General features: G+C 40.1%; 1 protein-coding gene across 1 annotated transcript in view; it reads left to right on the top strand.

Annotated features, from left to right (window-relative positions):
* Positions 1-8,527: 8,527 nt before the first annotated feature.
* Positions 8,528-18,595, top strand: part of LOC115790494 (sodium channel subunit beta-4-like) — an 11,910-nt gene continuing 1,842 nt past the window's right edge. Inside the window, exons 1-3 of the mRNA XM_030744295.1 lie at positions 8,528-8,864; positions 16,640-16,803; positions 18,324-18,543. Coding sequence (XP_030600155.1) covers positions 8,771-8,864; positions 16,640-16,803; positions 18,324-18,543 — 478 coding nt within the window. The 5' untranslated portion in view covers positions 8,528-8,770. The remainder of the gene's footprint in view (positions 8,865-16,639; positions 16,804-18,323; positions 18,544-18,595) is intronic.

Raw genomic sequence — 18,595 nt, 5'->3', positions numbered from 1 at the left:
TGCTGGCAATATGACAGTGTATTTATTATTGTATATTGTGGTATAGTGCACTTATTATTCAAAATCATTTAAAATAAAAGTAGTCATGTGCTGGACATTGGGCACCACTGTTTTCCGCCTCGAGCTATGAATTTGCCCTGAATAGTTTCTGTACTATCACTCTAAATGTTAGTGGACATCAAAATTATGCTTGCACTGTGCTGCCTCTAAACAAGCAGCGATAATTACATTCTGCATTTTAAATAAACATTCATGAAAATATCAGAGGGCCCTTTTTGTAATTTTTTTTTATCCATCCGTCCATTATATACACATGCTTGTTCTGATCATTGCAGTGCAGGCCTGGAGCCTATCTTACTGGTCAGGAACAGTTTTGGAGGTCGTTAATTAAGAAAAGTGATTTGTTACTTATTTACTCCCCAGAGAAATGTGTTACACTACTTGTTACTTTCCTGTTACTCGATAACATGGCCTGAATTGCACTGGCACATAATTGCCAGTTAACAATATAAAGCCTGGGCTACAGTCCCACACACTGGCACAAATCCCTATCTTAATGAGAACGCACATAAAGACCACATCTGTTTTTTTAATGGTTAAGTTTGAACGCAAAGCCAACAACACAAAGCAAAGCTGAAAACCAGCACTACACTATTTGTCTCCTCCCTCCACACGAATCGAAATCAGCTGATTGTAGTGAAAATGCTCAGGAAGAGAAAGGCACTTTTTTTTCTATATTCCCATGCAGATAATTGAAAAACCTTTGAAATCCAAGTAATGACTCTAATGTGACAGTAATGAGGTAAATTACTGCATTGCCAAGAAATGTCATGTGATTACAGGAGCAAGTAAAAATCAATGTTGCACCAGTTTCCATAGGACTGATAAGACAACTGTTTATGCTATAGCCTATTTAGAGTCTTGGCATTACTTCATGTCTTTACACTGAGTGGAGAACAAAATCATCAAAAAAAAAGAAATGGCAAAGATACAGACCTACATGCAAATGCAGCACAGGTACCAGCATTTTTTTTCTCTCCAGGGACTTTAGCTAGCTTGTCCTATCAAACGCTTCTTCTATTAAAACTGCTAACAGCTCTAACCCTGTGCCAATTTACAGTAGCCCATCCTTCACTCGCATTCAGTAAAAAGAAATATAAGCCCTCTCTGTCTTTGGCCATGATAGTACATTTTAGTATATTTTCCAAGTGTGTATGACTGAGTAGTTTTGACTGTTCCAAATAATACACATCTGCTCTCTAAATTATGAAAGCTCAAGTACACCCTATATGAAGAGTAGAGTAATTAGTCTCAAACCTAGAAAGCCAAGCTGTACTCTGATCTCATTCAGAAGGACAACTTGAAGCTGCTCCACTGAGAATCAGTCAGAGGTGACTTTGTCAGTGTAGATTAAAAGATGCATTTTTTTTTTTTTTTACAACAGCCCACACTAAAAACAAACCTACATTAAAGCAAAGTAACACTGGGACAAGCATAATGTTTTGATTTATCTTAGACATGAACATGAAATGACCCCAGAAGGGCAGTTTCAGTAATTGTTCAATTTGAAATCATATTTTCAGCTCCAGAAAAGCAACAATAATTTTATCTTTTAGTGCAACAATTGTGAGATGAACACTAGAAATGTGTCAGTGGATATTTGTCACTGCATACGTGCTACAGAAATGTCCTATTAAAAACCACAGTCAAGAAACTACAAATGTCCACAGAGAAGCTTGCGGTTAATAACAGCTGTGTTAATATTATGACACAGACTCCTATGTTGTAAAATGGGAGATTGAAACGTTCCTGTGAAGTTAATCATACAGCATGCGCGGCACATAAAAGCAAAGGAAGTCTTAGAAGAGAATAAAACTGTGTATTTAAAGGATCTAGTTACATTGCTACTGCACAAGACTTGGAATCTTTCTTTAAACAGCTTTTGTACTTAAATCTTTTCCACACCAAGCTATTGTGTTGTTAAAGAGGACCAAGCCAGTCACACACACAACTTAATTTCCAACCTACAACAATGAGACAATATGAGACTGTACAATAAACCTCCAAAACTAACTTTCAGCAAGAGACCAGCTGCATCTTCTGCACAAGTTTCATAAAATATCTGCACTGGCATCTGGTACTTAACAACTATAACTTCACTGGTAGGTGTGTGGTGTGTGTGTGTGTGTGTGTGTGCGTGTGTGTGTGTGTGTGTGTGGCTATGTGGATCAGTATGTACGGCAGATTTGCTTTTAACTTTAGACAGGACTCACCTTTTGATGAATGCGGATCCCTGCCGACAGACAGATGGATGGACAGACATATAAACAACAGGAGCACAAACTGCGGGAACAAAACAAACATGAAAAAGAAAGCAAAGACAATGAAAGACAAAAGTCAAGCATGCAGTAACATCTGAAAAAGTTGATAAAGCGAATGGGTACTGGAGTAACAAATAAAGACACATTGACCTGCTCAGGTAAAGAAAAGGAGGAAGGACGGATGAAATGGAGAAGTGGAGAGAGGCCCACCCCACTTGTCTTCCTCCACTCAGATGCGTTGTGAAATCTGCTCACTCACCGGCTGGTGCAGAGAGAGAGAAAGAGAGAGGGGGGAAAGGAAGGGGGGGGGGGGGGGGGGGCAGGTCGAAGTATGGGGTGAGATGAAGGTTAATCAGAGAACTGAAAGTGGTGGGTGGGTGGGAAAAGATGGAGGTATGGAAAGATAAAAGGAAGGTGTTGAGAGCTCAGTGTTTCTCAGTAGCTGTATTCGGAGCAGTATGGCACCACTGCAGCATTTTACTGACTTGGCCGTCCCAGAAACAGATCCTCCACTCCCTCCCTCTCTCCGCCTCTCATCTCACCTCCCTCCTTTGCCTCCTGCCATCTCTCCTCCCCTAGCTCCTGTCATCCCCCCACCTGCTCCCCTGTCCAGTTCTCCCTTCTTTCCTCCTGTAACCATCTTGTCTTTCCTTTCCTTTAACTTCTCTTCCTCTGACCTACATCCTCCATTCCTGATCCTTAATGTTCTCTTCTCCTCTCTTTAGTGTACCATCCTCTCTTGCACTCCCTTCCTTCTTTACACACATCCAAGGTCACCCTGTCCAGAGGCAGGTATGTGAGCATGTGCTCACATGTACAGTAACTGTGTGGCAGCATGCATATGCAAAAATGGATTATCACTGTATATATATATATATATATATATATATATATATATATATATATATATATATATATATATATATATATATATATGCATCTCATTCTTCCGCTCTCTCTCTCTTTACGTATTATGGATTTACTTCTAGTATACATCTACATATTTGCCTACATGTACCTTTTTTGTATTAAGGCACAGTATGTCTCTCACTATGTATCACTACTACCCACACATACTTGAACTTGGAAATGACATTAAATTCCAAAAGACATATCATCTTACAACATGTGGGTGTGTGCAAGCTGAGGAGGTCAAGCATCTACTGTGCCTGTTTGGATAGTTATGAAAAAAAAAAAAGGGGGCGGGGGGTACAGGAAATGAAATTTGGCAAGAGGTACGGAGTAACAGAAATCCAGGGAAAAATGGCATGCATAATATATATTAACAATATTTTATTCATGTTTAAAATTTGTTTCCCTTTTCTTATGTCATAATGTACATCAAATGTGTTCGTTTGTTTTTAAATAAAACTGAACTGTACAGTAAATACAAGTGACCATTAGATCATTATCACTGCATGATAATCAAATAACCTGGAAAAAATATGTTAGACACCAGAAAATCATCATAGAATTATGTAGTGACAAGTTAGAAAGTCAGTGACATGTAGGATTAAGAAACTTGATTTGGCTTACATGATGAAGTCTCATCATCCCCTCCATGTATTGCCACCTTGTCCCAGTGATCCCAGAGCTATGTTGTCCAGAGGCTTTTGCCCCCTGGTAGGGTCTCCCAAGGCAAATTGGTCCTGGGGGAGGGGCCAGACAAAGAGCAATTCAGATGATCCTTATGAATGAAAGATCAAGGGAACAGTTTACTCTGCCTGGGATAGGGTTACCAGGGCCCCACCCTGGAGCCAGGCCTGTGTAAGGATTCTCAAGGAAGAGTGCCTTGTGACCAGGCCTTAGCTAGTGGGGTCCCGGCGGGTACAGCCTGAAGAGGAGATACATAGGCCCACCACCTATAGACCCACCACTCACACAAGGCATCATGGGGGTTGGGTGCAGTGTGAGTCAGGTGGCAGTCAAGGGCGGAGGCCCAGACGGACTGATTACCGGCTGTCGAGGCTGGATTCTGGGACATGGAATGCCCCCTCTCTGGTGGGGAAGAAGCCTGAGAGGTTGAGAGGTGCTGGTTAGATGTAGTTGGGCTCACCTCAACAAATGGTCTGAGCTCCGGAACCAGTCTTCTGGAGACAGGCTGCTCACATGGACATCGGCAGTGAGGCCTAGAGGGGTGTGATCAGGAGGAACAACTTGCCTGAACCCGAATGGTTTTCTATTATTGGACTTCTGTGCAAACCACAATTTGTCCATAATAGTCACCATGTTCAAACATAAGGATGTTCATAAGAGCACGTGGTATCAAGACACCCTAACTAGCAGGTTGATGATTGATTTTGTAATTGTATCATCAGATCTTCGGCCGTATGGTCTGGACAATCAGGTGAAGAGAGGAGCTGAGCTGTCAGCTGATCACCAGCAGGTGGTGAGTTGGATCAGGTGGCAGGGGAGCATGCTGGACAGATCTGGTGCACCTAAAGGTATAGTGAGGGTGGACTAGGAAGACCTGGCAGAGGCCCCAGTCCATGAGATCTTCAACTCCCAACTCCGGCAGAACTTTGACAGCATTCCAAGACAGGTTGAGGACACTGAGTCCGATTGGTCCATGTTCCACACCTCCATTGTTAAGGCTGCTGCACTGAGCTACAGCTGCAAGGCGATTGATGCCTGTCATGGTGGTAATCCTTGATTCAGATGGTGAACACCGGAGCTGATGGGAGCCATCAAGCTGAAGAAGGAGTCCTATTGGGCTTGGTTAGCCTTTGGGACTTCTGAGGCAGCTCATGGGTAGTGGCAGGCCAAGCAGATCACAGCTTGGGCTGTGGCTGAAGCAAAAACTCAGGTCTCAGGATGGATGGATGACTTGCCCATCACTGGGGTGAGGTCACTGAGGTAGTTAAATAACTCGTTGATGCCATGGCCTCTGCGTGGATAAAATTCGCCCTTAGCTCCTGGAGGTTCTGGATGTTGTAGTACTGTCTTGGTTGACATGCCGTGTCAAGCGGAGATCTGGGGCAATGCCTCAGTGTTCCCCCCAGATAAGCTGGAGAAGGTGGCTGGGGAAGGGGAGGTCTGGGTTTCTCTGCGTAGGCTGCTGCCCCCACGACCCAGCCCCAGATAAGTGGAAGAAAATGAATGGATGGATGGATGGATGGATGGATGGATGAAATAGAATTCAGTTGCTTTCAGTTGCTTTCAGCAAGCTTATATCAGTTTTTACAAGCAGTAACAATAACTCAAATAACCAGAGTCTAAGTAAAGAAGAACAAAAAACAATCCAATAAACACAATAAATACGCAGACATTTGAAGATATATTTTTTAGTTGTTAGTTGTTAGTTGTGAGAAAATGCATTCATACCAATAGCTAGTATTTCTTTCTGCTCTCAGTGAGAAAGATTGTTTGAACATGTCCTAGAGTCTTGTCTCTGGCTGTGTACCTACAGCCAGGCAAGGAGTGCAGTGGGTGGGCTGAGTCTGATGTGACTGTGGCGATTTTGTGCATGACTAATCTGATTCAGTTATAATTTTCTTCAAGATGTGAGATGTCATTGTGGGGTGTACATGGAGTGCTAGCAGTTTACAGATGATGAACAGTTCCATTTGCAAGTCTATAGTGTTGTGAAAAGGTAAGTTCACCCACCATTTCCCATCTTTCTTTCAACTTAATGTTATCATGACAGCTGAAGGCTAGTAGACTTGACATAAAGTAAAGGCATAATTTGTTGCTTGCTTACATTTTGCTTGCATCAGTAAGTGAATTAGGAAATTATACTGGGTATAGACAAATAGTCCTCAGATGTGGCCCCCGTGTGGGTCTGACGCTGGTGATATTATTAATGTGTTTGTTGATTGGTGAGGAAGACATGAATCTTGTGAATGAGGTCAGGCTGCACATTCTGACTGTGAATTGTCACAGTGGTCCTTCACTTGGTTGGGTTGAAGGCTGGGCTGAGATTAATGAAAGGTATGCTATGGTCAAGTAATGTCTTGGTGCATTCATGTTTTGTAATGTGGTGTGAAGATCACCCTATGTACATTACAAGCAATCAATCAATAAAAAAGGAAAGAAAAATTATATCAGTGGATTCTTCTTTTAAAACTTAGGATTTCTAGGATAGGTTCCACCATTGCTGTAGTTGACTGTCAGAAAATAAAGTCCAATAGCATCACAAATCAACTAGAAGAAATTAAATTACACGTTATTTAACCTTCACACCAACTTAACAAACTTTAACTAAAATACACACAATAAAAATTATATTCTGTTTGTTCTATCTAACAGAAATATTTCACATTTTGACTTAAAGTTATGCTCAGAGTGAACATTTTTTTTTTTTATGTTGAAAGGTAGTTCGTTACAAAGTTTTTTTGTTCATGTTTTAACGTTTGGAGTAAAGTATGACAAATCATGTCTACAGGTACTGTAAACATGAGAAACTGGAAGAAAAATCACAAAATATGATGGTGCAGTTTTGTTTTGAATATTATACATGAAGGTTAAAGATAAGTAATCCACCCTCATTGAAAATTTTAACCATTACTTTTTATTGGAGTAAAAACATCTATGACTTTTGACAGAATTTCATTTAAATTCTTCGACATCCTCTTTGTGCCAATCTTGAACTCTCAACATGGTAGGATTAGCATCATAATTTCTCACTCATCAAAACTGTAACATTGTGCTTATCAAAAATACCTTTGGCTACTTTCCTAGTACAACATACAATTTTATGATCACTTACTGTTACAGATATGACATCATTTTATGTACAAATAATAAGATATGGAGCAGATGAAGAAATAGGTTCATTAATCAGCTGCGAAAAAATCAAATTTACACCGAAAATGTGCCAGACTGGGTTTTAAACCATTTGATTTTCTAACTAATACATCAGTGTTAAAATCTCCCAACGGATATGTTTCTTGTTGAATAAAGGAAGAATAATTGATAAAAATTACTTCTAAAACATTATAAAAATCTGAGTCCTTGGGGGTGGAGATACACTCAAGCCAGGTCTCTGTGATACTGCAATAACCGCTGCATTTGAAGACTATGTGATGGACTTTCTCATGCTTGGACAGTATGCTGTGAATACTGATATGCAGGAAATGCAGACTTCTTTGTGGAAAACAGTCATATTGGTTGAATTTTAACAGCTGAGCTTTAGGTGATGACAGAGATGTTGAATGTATAATGTCCACAGAAATAAGTAATGTGTCAAGAAGCACTAAGAAACTCTGCCCTGAAGGCACAGGTCACACACATATGTGTGTGATATTCTCAGGCATACTGAATTTATTGATTAAAAACATCGGAAAACTCTTTGAGGATGTTACATGAATGTATATTACAGTGGTATTTTGATGACAAACTCAACACTCCTGCTGTGAAACTGAAATGAAAAATGAAAGAGAGATAAACCATGAGCCATCAAAAATTTGCCAATGCATTCGACTGCCAAAACAAATGTGAAGTGGAACCATGAAATGAGAGACGCAAGAAAGTGAAGCCATGAGCCATGGCTGCAGTAAAGAGAGGCATGTGGCATGGGTGAAGCACCCAGCCCATGACTGACTCCGAGACCTTCTTGAGTAAAGGCTGACTCAGCTGTACTGCACTGGGTACATGGGTGTGTGTGTATGTGTGTGTGCATCCATGTGGCAGTAGGCATTACCCAGTACCCCTCACCCCCACTCACTCGCCAATTCATTCTATCCCCTCCTTCTCTCGCTCTCTCTCTTCACCTCTACCTCTGCAGTACCTCATTTCTCCCTGTGCCGGCTGGGGGAAACACGCGTACTTTCTGCTTTTCTGCCTGACTGCTGGCTCTCCTCCAGCATCCTTCTGTGCCTCTTGTGTGTTCTCCTCCCCCTCCAGCCTATGTCTCCCCCCTATGGGGTTTGTTGGCCAGCCTGGTTACCTGACTATTGCTGCTGCTGTTAGAGCAGTGGAGCTGTTTGACACTGCGCTGCTACACTGCTGCTGCTCTGCCTCGTTTCTCCTCTATGCCTTTTGCCTCACACTGTGCTTTGCTGGATAATCACCACTGTGTCTGCCAGAGACAGCGACAGAGGACAGTAAAGGAGGGAGGCAAAGAAACAGAGAGCCCGCACTCTTCATTCAGCTGCTGCATTCTTCAGTCTTTCCGTTCCTCGGCTTCCCTGGGCTGCTGGAGAGCGGTGCAAGGAACAACTGGATGTGAGAGAGCTCCCTAAAGGAATTTTATCCTTCTCTCTTTTGCACTTCCTCATTCTGTCCATTCCTGGGACAGAGTGCAGAGGAGGAGAGAAGAGGGAGGGACTGAGAACAGGACTTCAGACTCTGCCTTCAGCTACACAGCTCAGTGTCCCACCTTGGTCCAGAGGCACATAAGTCAAACACTCACAGTGACTGGCAGACAAGGAGACAGACTGACAGAGATATACATTGTGTACATATAGACAGACAGAGAAGAACACAGACAGACAGGTGGTGTAGGTGTCATGGCGTCAGTGGACAGCACCGGTTCAAATGTCTCTGGTCGGCTGAGATCAGGGGATCTACTTCATGCTGGTCTGGCAGTTGCATTGCTGCTTGGTGAGTTACACTTATCTCTGTACCTCTAAGTGCCATGTCATTCCTCTCGTTTCAAATATATCTCCAGACCAGAACAATGTTCTTTTATTTCTGCGTAAAATGCTTTCATGCCAGCTTGTGGTTGGGGCTATCCCTTTAATTGCCTATACATTTTTAACTTGTTTCTGTGCCCTTTACACCTTCCTCATTTCCTCCTTTTGCTCTCTTTTTAGTATTTATTATGTCTGAATGGGTGTTACATTGCTGTCACAATAAATCAATACCTTTTTTGATTGTTTCACGTGAACATCTGCTGCTCTGTCGCAAATGCTTCAGCGCTCATGTCTAATCATTCTCTTTTCACAAAGAAAGACTAAAAGACATGGTGATCTTTACTTGCTGATGAACCGAAAACCCTGAGGTCAATAATATCCAACCTGCTGTATATCTTGGTTGCTGCTGGACTGTTTGAGTAACTGAGACTTTAAAAGGGAAAAAAAAAAAAAAAGAATCAACTTTTGGTTTTCAAAATATAAAAAAGCACAAGTTACAGTTTATGTACATGCATACCTGAGTAAACATAGTATTACTGGTAATGACGTAGTGGTGCAGTGAGGATCTGTCCTTTTGCTCATACCCACCCTTATTTTGTTGTAGTGCCCACTAGTGCCCCCACATCCAGAAATTCCCTTCTGGCTCTCAGTTGTTTGAAAGTTGCGCACAGTTGAGTTTTATGGGACAAAACAGAGCCAATATTTTTTATTTTTTGCAAATATTTGTGACTTTATGTTGTCCGCTTTAGTTCAGCAAAACATGTAATGTTGCACTTGGTCAAAGTTATTCACTAAATTATCGAGTACAGTACAAAACTTCCACCAAGGCATCATTTTTCCCAGTAAGGTCAAATTTGGTCGTAGCTTATCATATACTGAAAACTTGTGAATACACTTCTGACTAGCTAACACAGTGACAAATGAGTTCACTTTTAAAGAATTAAACACTAGTCCTGCCATGTAAAATATACCAGGAACTTTGAACAAAATATTCATTCAAGAAAGAGGAAAAAACACAGGTTATAAATTAGTTCATATACACAATAAATTGCTGGAAAAGCACAGAATTATACTTATTCATCTTATTCATCTCATTATTTTTCATCTCATTTTCATTGTCAGTACACAACTCTTCAAATGTGGAGTGCTGTGGAAAGTTATTCTACAGAAATAAAACTTTCTCAGTAAAATATTTTCCCAGGAAACAGCAGTCAGTCTTGCTGTCTTGTAGAAATTTCCCATGTTCAGTACAATTTCACCCATGAGCATGTGCCTCTGTCCCTGCTGTCATTAGTGAAATCAGTGAAATACACACATACACCAACAGATAGAAATACAGGTGAGTCTAAAATCCATGAATTAAAATAAAACAAGTTAAACTGTACTTTAAACAGTAATATATGCAACCTAAAAGACATCAAAAACACCTTAATTTATACAAATGGATAGATTTTTTTAAAAAACACATCATGTTTCTATCACCAACAGCTCATATTCCAAATTTTAAGGTCTCTCAAATTTTATTCATTTAATTCTAGATTTGAGAATATATACTATCATTTGAATACTACATGGCTTTAGTTGAATGGGTAAGTTTACTGAGAAGTTGTTTTTAATTGTGTTGTTTTCCCCTGAGGGTGGATGCTGATGTTTTGCTGTAGCTTTGTAGCTGGGCAGAGTTCTAGATCCAGGAATTATGGTCTAACAACAGTGCAGTACTCAGTGGTAGTCACTGTGACCCCCTTCCTACTGTCAGTCATTTATCAGCATTATATATTTTTGTGTTAACATTTTAAAGCCTTTGGTAATTAATTCTTAAACTACATTATCATACATTTTATGGCAGCCATCTCAAGGAGTGCAAAAAAATCATTCATAAGGTATGATTTGTTTAGGTACTGTAATTCCAGTCAATGGAGTTCCTTAGTTTGATCCCTGATTATTATGTCACCTTATGTCATATGAAATTCTTACCACTGATTTCCAGTTTATCTGTCCTGAAAATGTCAATCTAATATGTGGTATCATTGTTAGCATGTCATGTATTCAGTACATGGTTTTTAATCTAAATGTCAATACACATGTTTTTATGCCTGCATAGGAATGCTCATCTGTTTCCCTTATTTACTTACCTGCCTAGATCAAGTAATCTCCAAAAGATTACATTAATTTCTCACAATAGACCCTCTGGCACTAAAGGATGAAGGCAGGGGAAACACAAGTGAAGCAAAGCCCCAGTCAAAGCCAGGTGTGTAATTAAGGAAAGATGTTTAACAGCAGGTCGCTCTCAAAAATGTCCTTGGATCTATATTAATTATCATCAAAGAATCACTCATTATTCACATAAAGAAGCTGTTATTGTAACATGACCTCAGACAAAACCAGAACCTACCTTGTCCACCAATACTAGCAGTTCTGCCTATTGAGTAACTTAGCTGCTGGTGTAATTCTCTGCCCATTCACCTTGGAGGGGACATCTCACTTCCCTTACCTCTCCCATACCCCTTCCCCTGTGCGTCCCTTGTGATCCCTTCCATCACGTCCTACATGCTGTGCCTCCTCCATTACCTCCGCTTCCTTTCGTATTCTCCTCCTCCCCTCGCTCCCACCTTTCCCATCACTTCCCTGTATATCTTGCAGAATAGTGTTCTCAGTCAGTTCTCTATGGGTTCCCTCAGAAGTACATTAACTCTTCAATTACTGGCCCACTTAAAAAAAAAAAAAAAAAGCCCACTCACCTTGACAGTCAGACAAGGACACACACACACACACACACACACACACACACAGAGTTGATTTTCCTACCATCAGTGGTTCAGATATTGATGTTTCCATATAAGACTAAACAATCTGGCATTTAACAGTGGAGCTAAAAATATTATACATTACCACCTATCAGCTATGAGCATTCCTACAAACACTTGAAGTGTTTGTAGGAATATACATATACATACATATATATATATATATATATATACATACAGTATGCATATACAAATAAGAGATCACACACACACACACACACACTTACATAAAGAAGCAAAAATGTATACAATACAGAGGAGAGCAAACTGATCTAGCAAAGTGTGATAGTAGAGAGCAGTAAAGCCAGAGAGGTGTCAGATCTATTTGTAGGCATGGGGGGGGGGGGGGGGGGGGGGGGGGGGGGGGTTACTTCTCATGGACACTGTATAATCCATTTAGATTTTTTTTTTTCGGATGGATGGATGGATGGATGATGGATGGATGGATGGATGGATGGATGGCTGACATAATTTCTTTCTTCACTTGAGCACTTAGTTTCATAAACTGCTCAATGACACTATGCAACTAATTACTGACAGAGGGTAAACTTCTTTTAAAAGAAGATAATTCAGTGTTCACAACCTCCAAGCCTCTTAAAAAAGAAAGAAAAACAAATTACCACATTCCACTTTCTTATTAATTATCGTGTCCCTTAGGAGCAACTTCTGAAAGCAAATAAGAACCGAAAGATTGAGGAAAAAACGAGAGCGAGCAAAAGTGTCCAGACTGTCCAGTGCTGTATAAAAAAAAGAAAAGCATAAAAGCCCATAAAAAGAGGGCAAAAGTAGAAACAGAAAACAAACAAGCAGAACTCAGCGGGCTTGAGCTGCTGCTGAAAGTGGACAAGTCAATATGATTAAACAGTTAAACATATCAGGTGTTTATAAAAAAAATAAAAAAGAGGGGGTGGGACAAGAAGAGGGTATGAGACTGACAAGATGAATGCACAAATACAGAAAGCTGACCGAAAAAGTAAAGCCAAACATGCTTTCCTTTCCTTGGCGTATAAGCATTTATTTGTGCATGTATTTATCCTGAACAATATGTGACTTTCAGAAGGCAGTCTCCTCACTTCATTTGACTTTGTTATCTGAAAAAGTTACAGTCAGAGGTTTATTTTTGTCCATGGACTCGCACTCCTGGAACACATATTCTAGAGTGGGAGTTCCACCCACAACCTTTTACAGTGCATTGCTAGTATCATTAACCCTGAAAGCTAGCCACACTGTGCATTATTTCCAACTCTATCTTCATTCTTATTCATATACTTTTACAAATGCAACAGAGATAAAAACAAGCAAAAATAACTCCTATGACTTGAAACATGGCAACTCATATCCTTCAAAAAACATTCATGCTTAGACAAAGCATGAATTTTATTTTTGTTTTTATAATAACTGTTTATTATAAAATTCCAGTGCTCTGTTTTTATGGCTATTTGTCATGATTATTAAGTGTTGTGTCCAGCGAAATATGCTAATATGCTAATGTAAAAGGAAAAAAAAAGAATTGTCTACTTAGATTACATTTATGCCAGTTCTTCAAAAGGCATGATGATTCAGGTGTTGGATCTTCTTTAAGACAAACTGAATTTGATTTGTTGAAAACCAAAACCTAAGAGACCTGTGCAACCTGACAAGTATAAAAACAGACAAACGTCACCTGGCTTTTTCCATGCTCCATTGTGCGATTCCCACAAAAATTAATTAATTCAAAAAGTTCAGAAAGTTCAATCTTCGTCTCATCAGACCAGAGAATCTTATTTCTCATAGTCTGGGAGTCCTTCATGGGTTTTTTGGCAAACTCTATGTGGGCTTTCATATGTCTTGCACTGAGGAGAAGCTTCTGTCAGGCAACTCTGCCATAAAGCCCCGACTGGTGGAGGGCTGCAGTGATTGTTGACTTTGTGGAACTTTCTCCCATCTCCCTACTGCATCTCTGGAGCTCAGCCACAGTGATCTTTGGGTTCTTCTTTACCTCTCTCACTAAGGCTCTTCTCCCACGATTGCTCAGTTTGGCTGGACGGCCAAGTCTAGGAAGAGTTCTGGTCATCGCAAATTTCTTCCATTTAAGGATTATGGAGGCCACTGTGCTCTTAGGAACCTTGAGTGCTGCAGAAATTCTTTTGTAACCTTGGTCAGATCTGTGCCTTGCCACAATTCTGTCTCTGAGCTCTTTGGGCAGTTCCTTCAACCTCGTGATTCTCATTTGCTCTGATGTGCACTGTGAGCTGTGAGGTCTTATATAGACAGGTGTGTGCCTTTCCTAATCAAGTCCAATCAGTTTAATTAAACACAGCTGGACTCCAATGAAGGAGTAGAACTATCTCAAGGAGGATCAGAAGAAATGGACAGCATGTGAGTGAAATATGAGTGTTACAGCAAAGGGTCTGAATACTTCTGACCATGTGATATTTCACTCTTTCTTTTTTAATAAATTTGCAAAAATTTCTACATTTCTGTTTTTTTCTGTCAAGATGGGGTGCTGAGTGTACATTAATGAGAAATAAAATGAACTTTTTTGATTTTAGCAAATGCTGCAATGAAACAAAGAGTGAAAAATTTAAAGGGGTCTGAATACTTTCCGTACCCACTGTAAAATGATATGGTTTTGTAATTGACAATATTACATCTTCAGCATATAAAGACAGTTTTTGTTCAGTCTGTGCCAGTTAGGACTGGGCAATATGGAAAAAAAAAATCTTATCATGATAATTTGTTTTCATATCAGTCAATATCAATATACAGTGGGAGAAAAATGATTTGATCCTCTGCTGAATTTGTAATTTTGCTCCCTGACAAAGAAATGAACAGCCTCTAATTTTTATAGTAGTTTCATTTTAATGGAGAGACAGAATATCAAACAAAAAATCCAGAAAAAACATGTTACGTAAAAGTTATGAATTGGTTTGCCTGCCATTGAATGAAATAAGTATTTGATCCCCAAGTCAAACATCACTTGTTGGCGAGTACAGCAGTAAAACATTTTTTGTGGTTGGTCATCAGATTTGTATACATCTCGGGAGGGATTTTGGCCCACTCCTCTTCCCAGAAACTTTCTAAATCCTTGGCTAGGTTTCTTGGCTACTCCTTGGAAACTCAAAGCGTCAGCTTCCTCCACAAATTTTGTAGAAGACTGAGGTCTGGAGACTGGCTTGACCGATCCATGATCTTAATGTGCTTCTTCTTTTGCCACACCTTTGTTGCCTTGGCAGTATGCTTTGGGTCACTGTCATGCTGGAAGACCCATCCAAGACCCATATTCAGCATTCTGGATGAAAGGGTGGAAGGAGGTTCTCATGGCCTTGTCCACTGGCTCCTCAAAGTGGTGAAGTCATCCTGTACCCTTAGCAGAAAAACAGTCCCAAAGCATAATGTTTCCACATCCATGCTTGACTGTGGGGATGGTGTTTTTTTTGGGGTCATACTCAGCATTTCTCTTCCTCCTGGAATTGATACCAAAATAGCTTGATTTTGGTTTTATATAACCACAGCACTTTCTCCCGAGCCTTCTCTGAATCATTTAGATGTTCACTGGCAAACTTCAGATGGGCCAGTACATGTGTCTTCTTGAGCAGGGGAACATTGGATGTGCTGCAAGATTTCAGTCCATTACAGCGTGCTACCAGTGGTGTTCTTGGTGACTGTAGTCTCAAATGCCTTCAGATCATTTATAAGCTCTTTCTGTGTAGGTTTGGGCTGACCCACCGCCTTTCTCATTGTCATCCTCATCCCACGAGGCAAGATCTTCCTTGGAGCTCGAAATAGAGGGCAGTTGATGGTCATTTTATATTTCCAAATAATCACACCAACAGTTGTCACCTTCTCATCAGCCTTCTTCCTAATGGTCTTGTAGCCCATTCCAGCCTTGTGCAGGTCCACAGTCTTGTCCCTGACATCCTTTGACAGCTCCTTAGTCTTGCCAATGGTGATGGAGAGGTTGGAATGGAAGAAATAGAATCTATGGTTGGGTGTACTTTATCCACATAATTACCTGAGATCAGGGCTATCTGTAATTGATTAAGTGACTGACTGATTGATTGTAATCTGTGTGCCACATGTGGCCCACAGCCAATTTGGGTTGTAGGTGATCAAATACTTATTTCACTCAATGGCGTGCAGATCCATTTATAACTTTTATGTAATGTGTCTTTTTCTGGTTGATATTCTGTCTCTCTCTATTAAAATGAAACTACCATAAAAAATTGAGCCCCTTCATTTCTTTGGAAGTAAGCAAACTTACAAATTCAGCAGGGGATCAAACAATTATTCCCTCCAGTGTATATCATGATATCAATCAAATCACTATTTGTATCAAGGTTAAAGGTTCGTTTTCAAGGAACTGGATTTGATGGAAAGTGATGTATCATTTAAAGTGAGTGAATTCAGCTGAAGACGAGTGTGTCCAGAACATGTGATTTCCAATAGTAAAACGATTTCTTCTGTAGTGATGTGAGGACTCAAGTGTTTGAGCGTCTTGTGCTAATACAGATGTATTCGGACAATTCTAAAGCAGGTGGTGCAAAATTCTTATGCGCAAGCATATGTGTCCTTTGCAGACACATAGACATACATGTACTCTAACCCTGTCTGCACCGTGTCCAAGTGAAATGTGATGCTGAACAGGTCAGTGTGGAGAGGAGTGTTTATAAATAGACTCCAAGAGAGACACCAGAGCAACAAGCTGAGAATTACACCAGCTGTCATTGCAAAACCGACATAACATGCCGGGCAAGACTCAAATACCATGAATGGTCTTTTTTGGAAATGAAAGAGTTACTCGCTGTGTAGCTTTGCACGACATCACAGAGCAGCAGTGAAGTTTTGTAATAAATTATGGAGTGATATTTTTCTTCTTACTTGTTCTCTGATTTATTCTCTATTTTTTTGTTTTAATTTTGCCTTCTTTTCTTAATTTTTCCCTTCTCCCTTGGTTTAGGTGTATGGACTGTTGGTGGACTGGAAGTTTCCACTGGTAAAGTGTCTTCAGTCGAAGCAATGAATGGCTCCACTGTTTTGTTGCCCTGCACCTACTCTTCGTGTATTGGTATCGAAAATCTCTACTTCAACTGGCAATATAATGACAATGGAACTCTCAAGAAGGTACTAAACGCAGACACAATCATAAAACCAACATGGACTAAAGAAGCGTATAAATAACATTTCCTAACATTTGTGTATGTTGCGGGCGTCACATAAACAGTAGGTGAGTTTATGCTGATGTAGATCTGAATACAGGGGAATACAGTAATGTCCAAATGTATTTGACAATGACACAGTCATTATAATGTTGCCTATACCATCCCAAGAGATTTTAAATAAAAAAGTGTCACCTGCATAAACTGTTTAGGAATTAGTCATTGTTATACACAGTCCTTCATTTTCAGAAGCTCAAAAGTAATTGCACAAACTATCTTCATTTTAAATACAGTAACTGTTTTATTACTTCTGCAGTTGATGACTGTCTGAAATCTAGAATTCATGGACATCACATCATCAAATGTTGTGTTTTGTCCCTTGAGATGTCAGGCCTTTATTGCAGCCACCCTCAGCTGGTTGTTTGTGGTTTTCTGCTTTGTCTTCAGTAACTGTGGAGCATGCTCTGTTGGGATGACATCAAGTGACTGACTGAACTATATCGATTTCTTTGCCCTTAAAAACTCTTGAGCTGCTTGTACAGTAGACTTTGGGTCAAAGTCCAATCAGTTTTCCAACACTTGTCTGAACCTGAGCAGACAGAATATCCCTGCACGCTTCACAATCCACCTGGCTACTTCTGTCAGCAGTCATTTCATCAATAAACACTAGTGACCCGATTCCACTGGCAGGCATACTTTGCCTGTGCCATAGCATTGACTCCACCATGTTTGACAGATGATGTGGTATGCTTCAGATCATCAGCTGTTCCTCTCCTTCTCTGTACATTTTTCTTTCTGCTGTACAAATAATTTTTAATAATTTTCTCATTTCTCTTGTCTGATGCCCTCACAAAGTCCCTTCTCTCTCTCTCTCTCTCTCTCTCTCTCTTCAGTGCAGGAAGTTGACAGCACTTTGACACTCATTATCGTCTCAGTGTTGTTGTTGCTGACTTTGCTAAAACTTCAGAAGGAATTTTTTTCTTGACCAAGGAAAGAATACTGCGATCATCCACTTAAGGCGTCTCTAGAGGTTTCCCAGGTCTTTTAGTGTTGCTAAGATGCCCAGTTCATTCTTTCTTTATATCAATGTGCCAAATTGTTGATTTGGTCACTCGTGAAGTGTTTTCTCAGTCTTGACTTGTTTTTTTTCATCCTAATGATGACACATTACCAAACACTACCAAATACAAGTCCAACACTGGGAATCAAATCCAGATTTCAAGATCTGCTTAATTTTAATAAAATAACAATAAGAAGCCTCACCTGGCCATAAAACTGCTTGTCAGTCAGCTGTCTTATTACTTTTGAGCCTCTGAAAATACAGTAATTACTAAACAGGTAATTCAATACTTAAGTCTTTGATTTTTCAATTTTTTGTGGTGGTGTACAAAAGGCAGAATTCCCCCCCCCAAAAAAATGTCATCATCCCAACACTGTTTACCTGACTACTTATGCTGTGTATCTAAGTAGATATGTTGTGTGTAGTTATGTGAAGCATCGATCCGTATGGAGGGTGTGGAGCCGAAGGTCCATGTGACCCACGAGCGTGTTGAGTTTGTCGGCTCCTCAAAGACTAACAACATTTCCATCTTGCTATGGAACATCACCTTTGAAGATGAAGGAGAGTACATCTGTTTTGCCAAGAACCCAAAAGAGAAGAACCGCAACCACAGTGCTGTCTTCACTCTTATAGTGGTGGATCAAAGTATGTAAAAGGTGCACAAACACCTGGCACACAAAAATCGTATCTGACTTAG

The sequence above is a fragment of the Archocentrus centrarchus genome, chromosome 13 (genome assembly GCF_007364275.1).
Source record: "Archocentrus centrarchus isolate MPI-CPG fArcCen1 chromosome 13, fArcCen1, whole genome shotgun sequence".
In the NCBI taxonomy this organism is placed as follows: domain Eukaryota; kingdom Metazoa; phylum Chordata; class Actinopteri; order Cichliformes; family Cichlidae; genus Archocentrus; species Archocentrus centrarchus.
The sequence above is the reverse complement of the archived record's forward strand: the minus strand, read 5'-3'. Positions and strand labels throughout refer to the sequence as shown.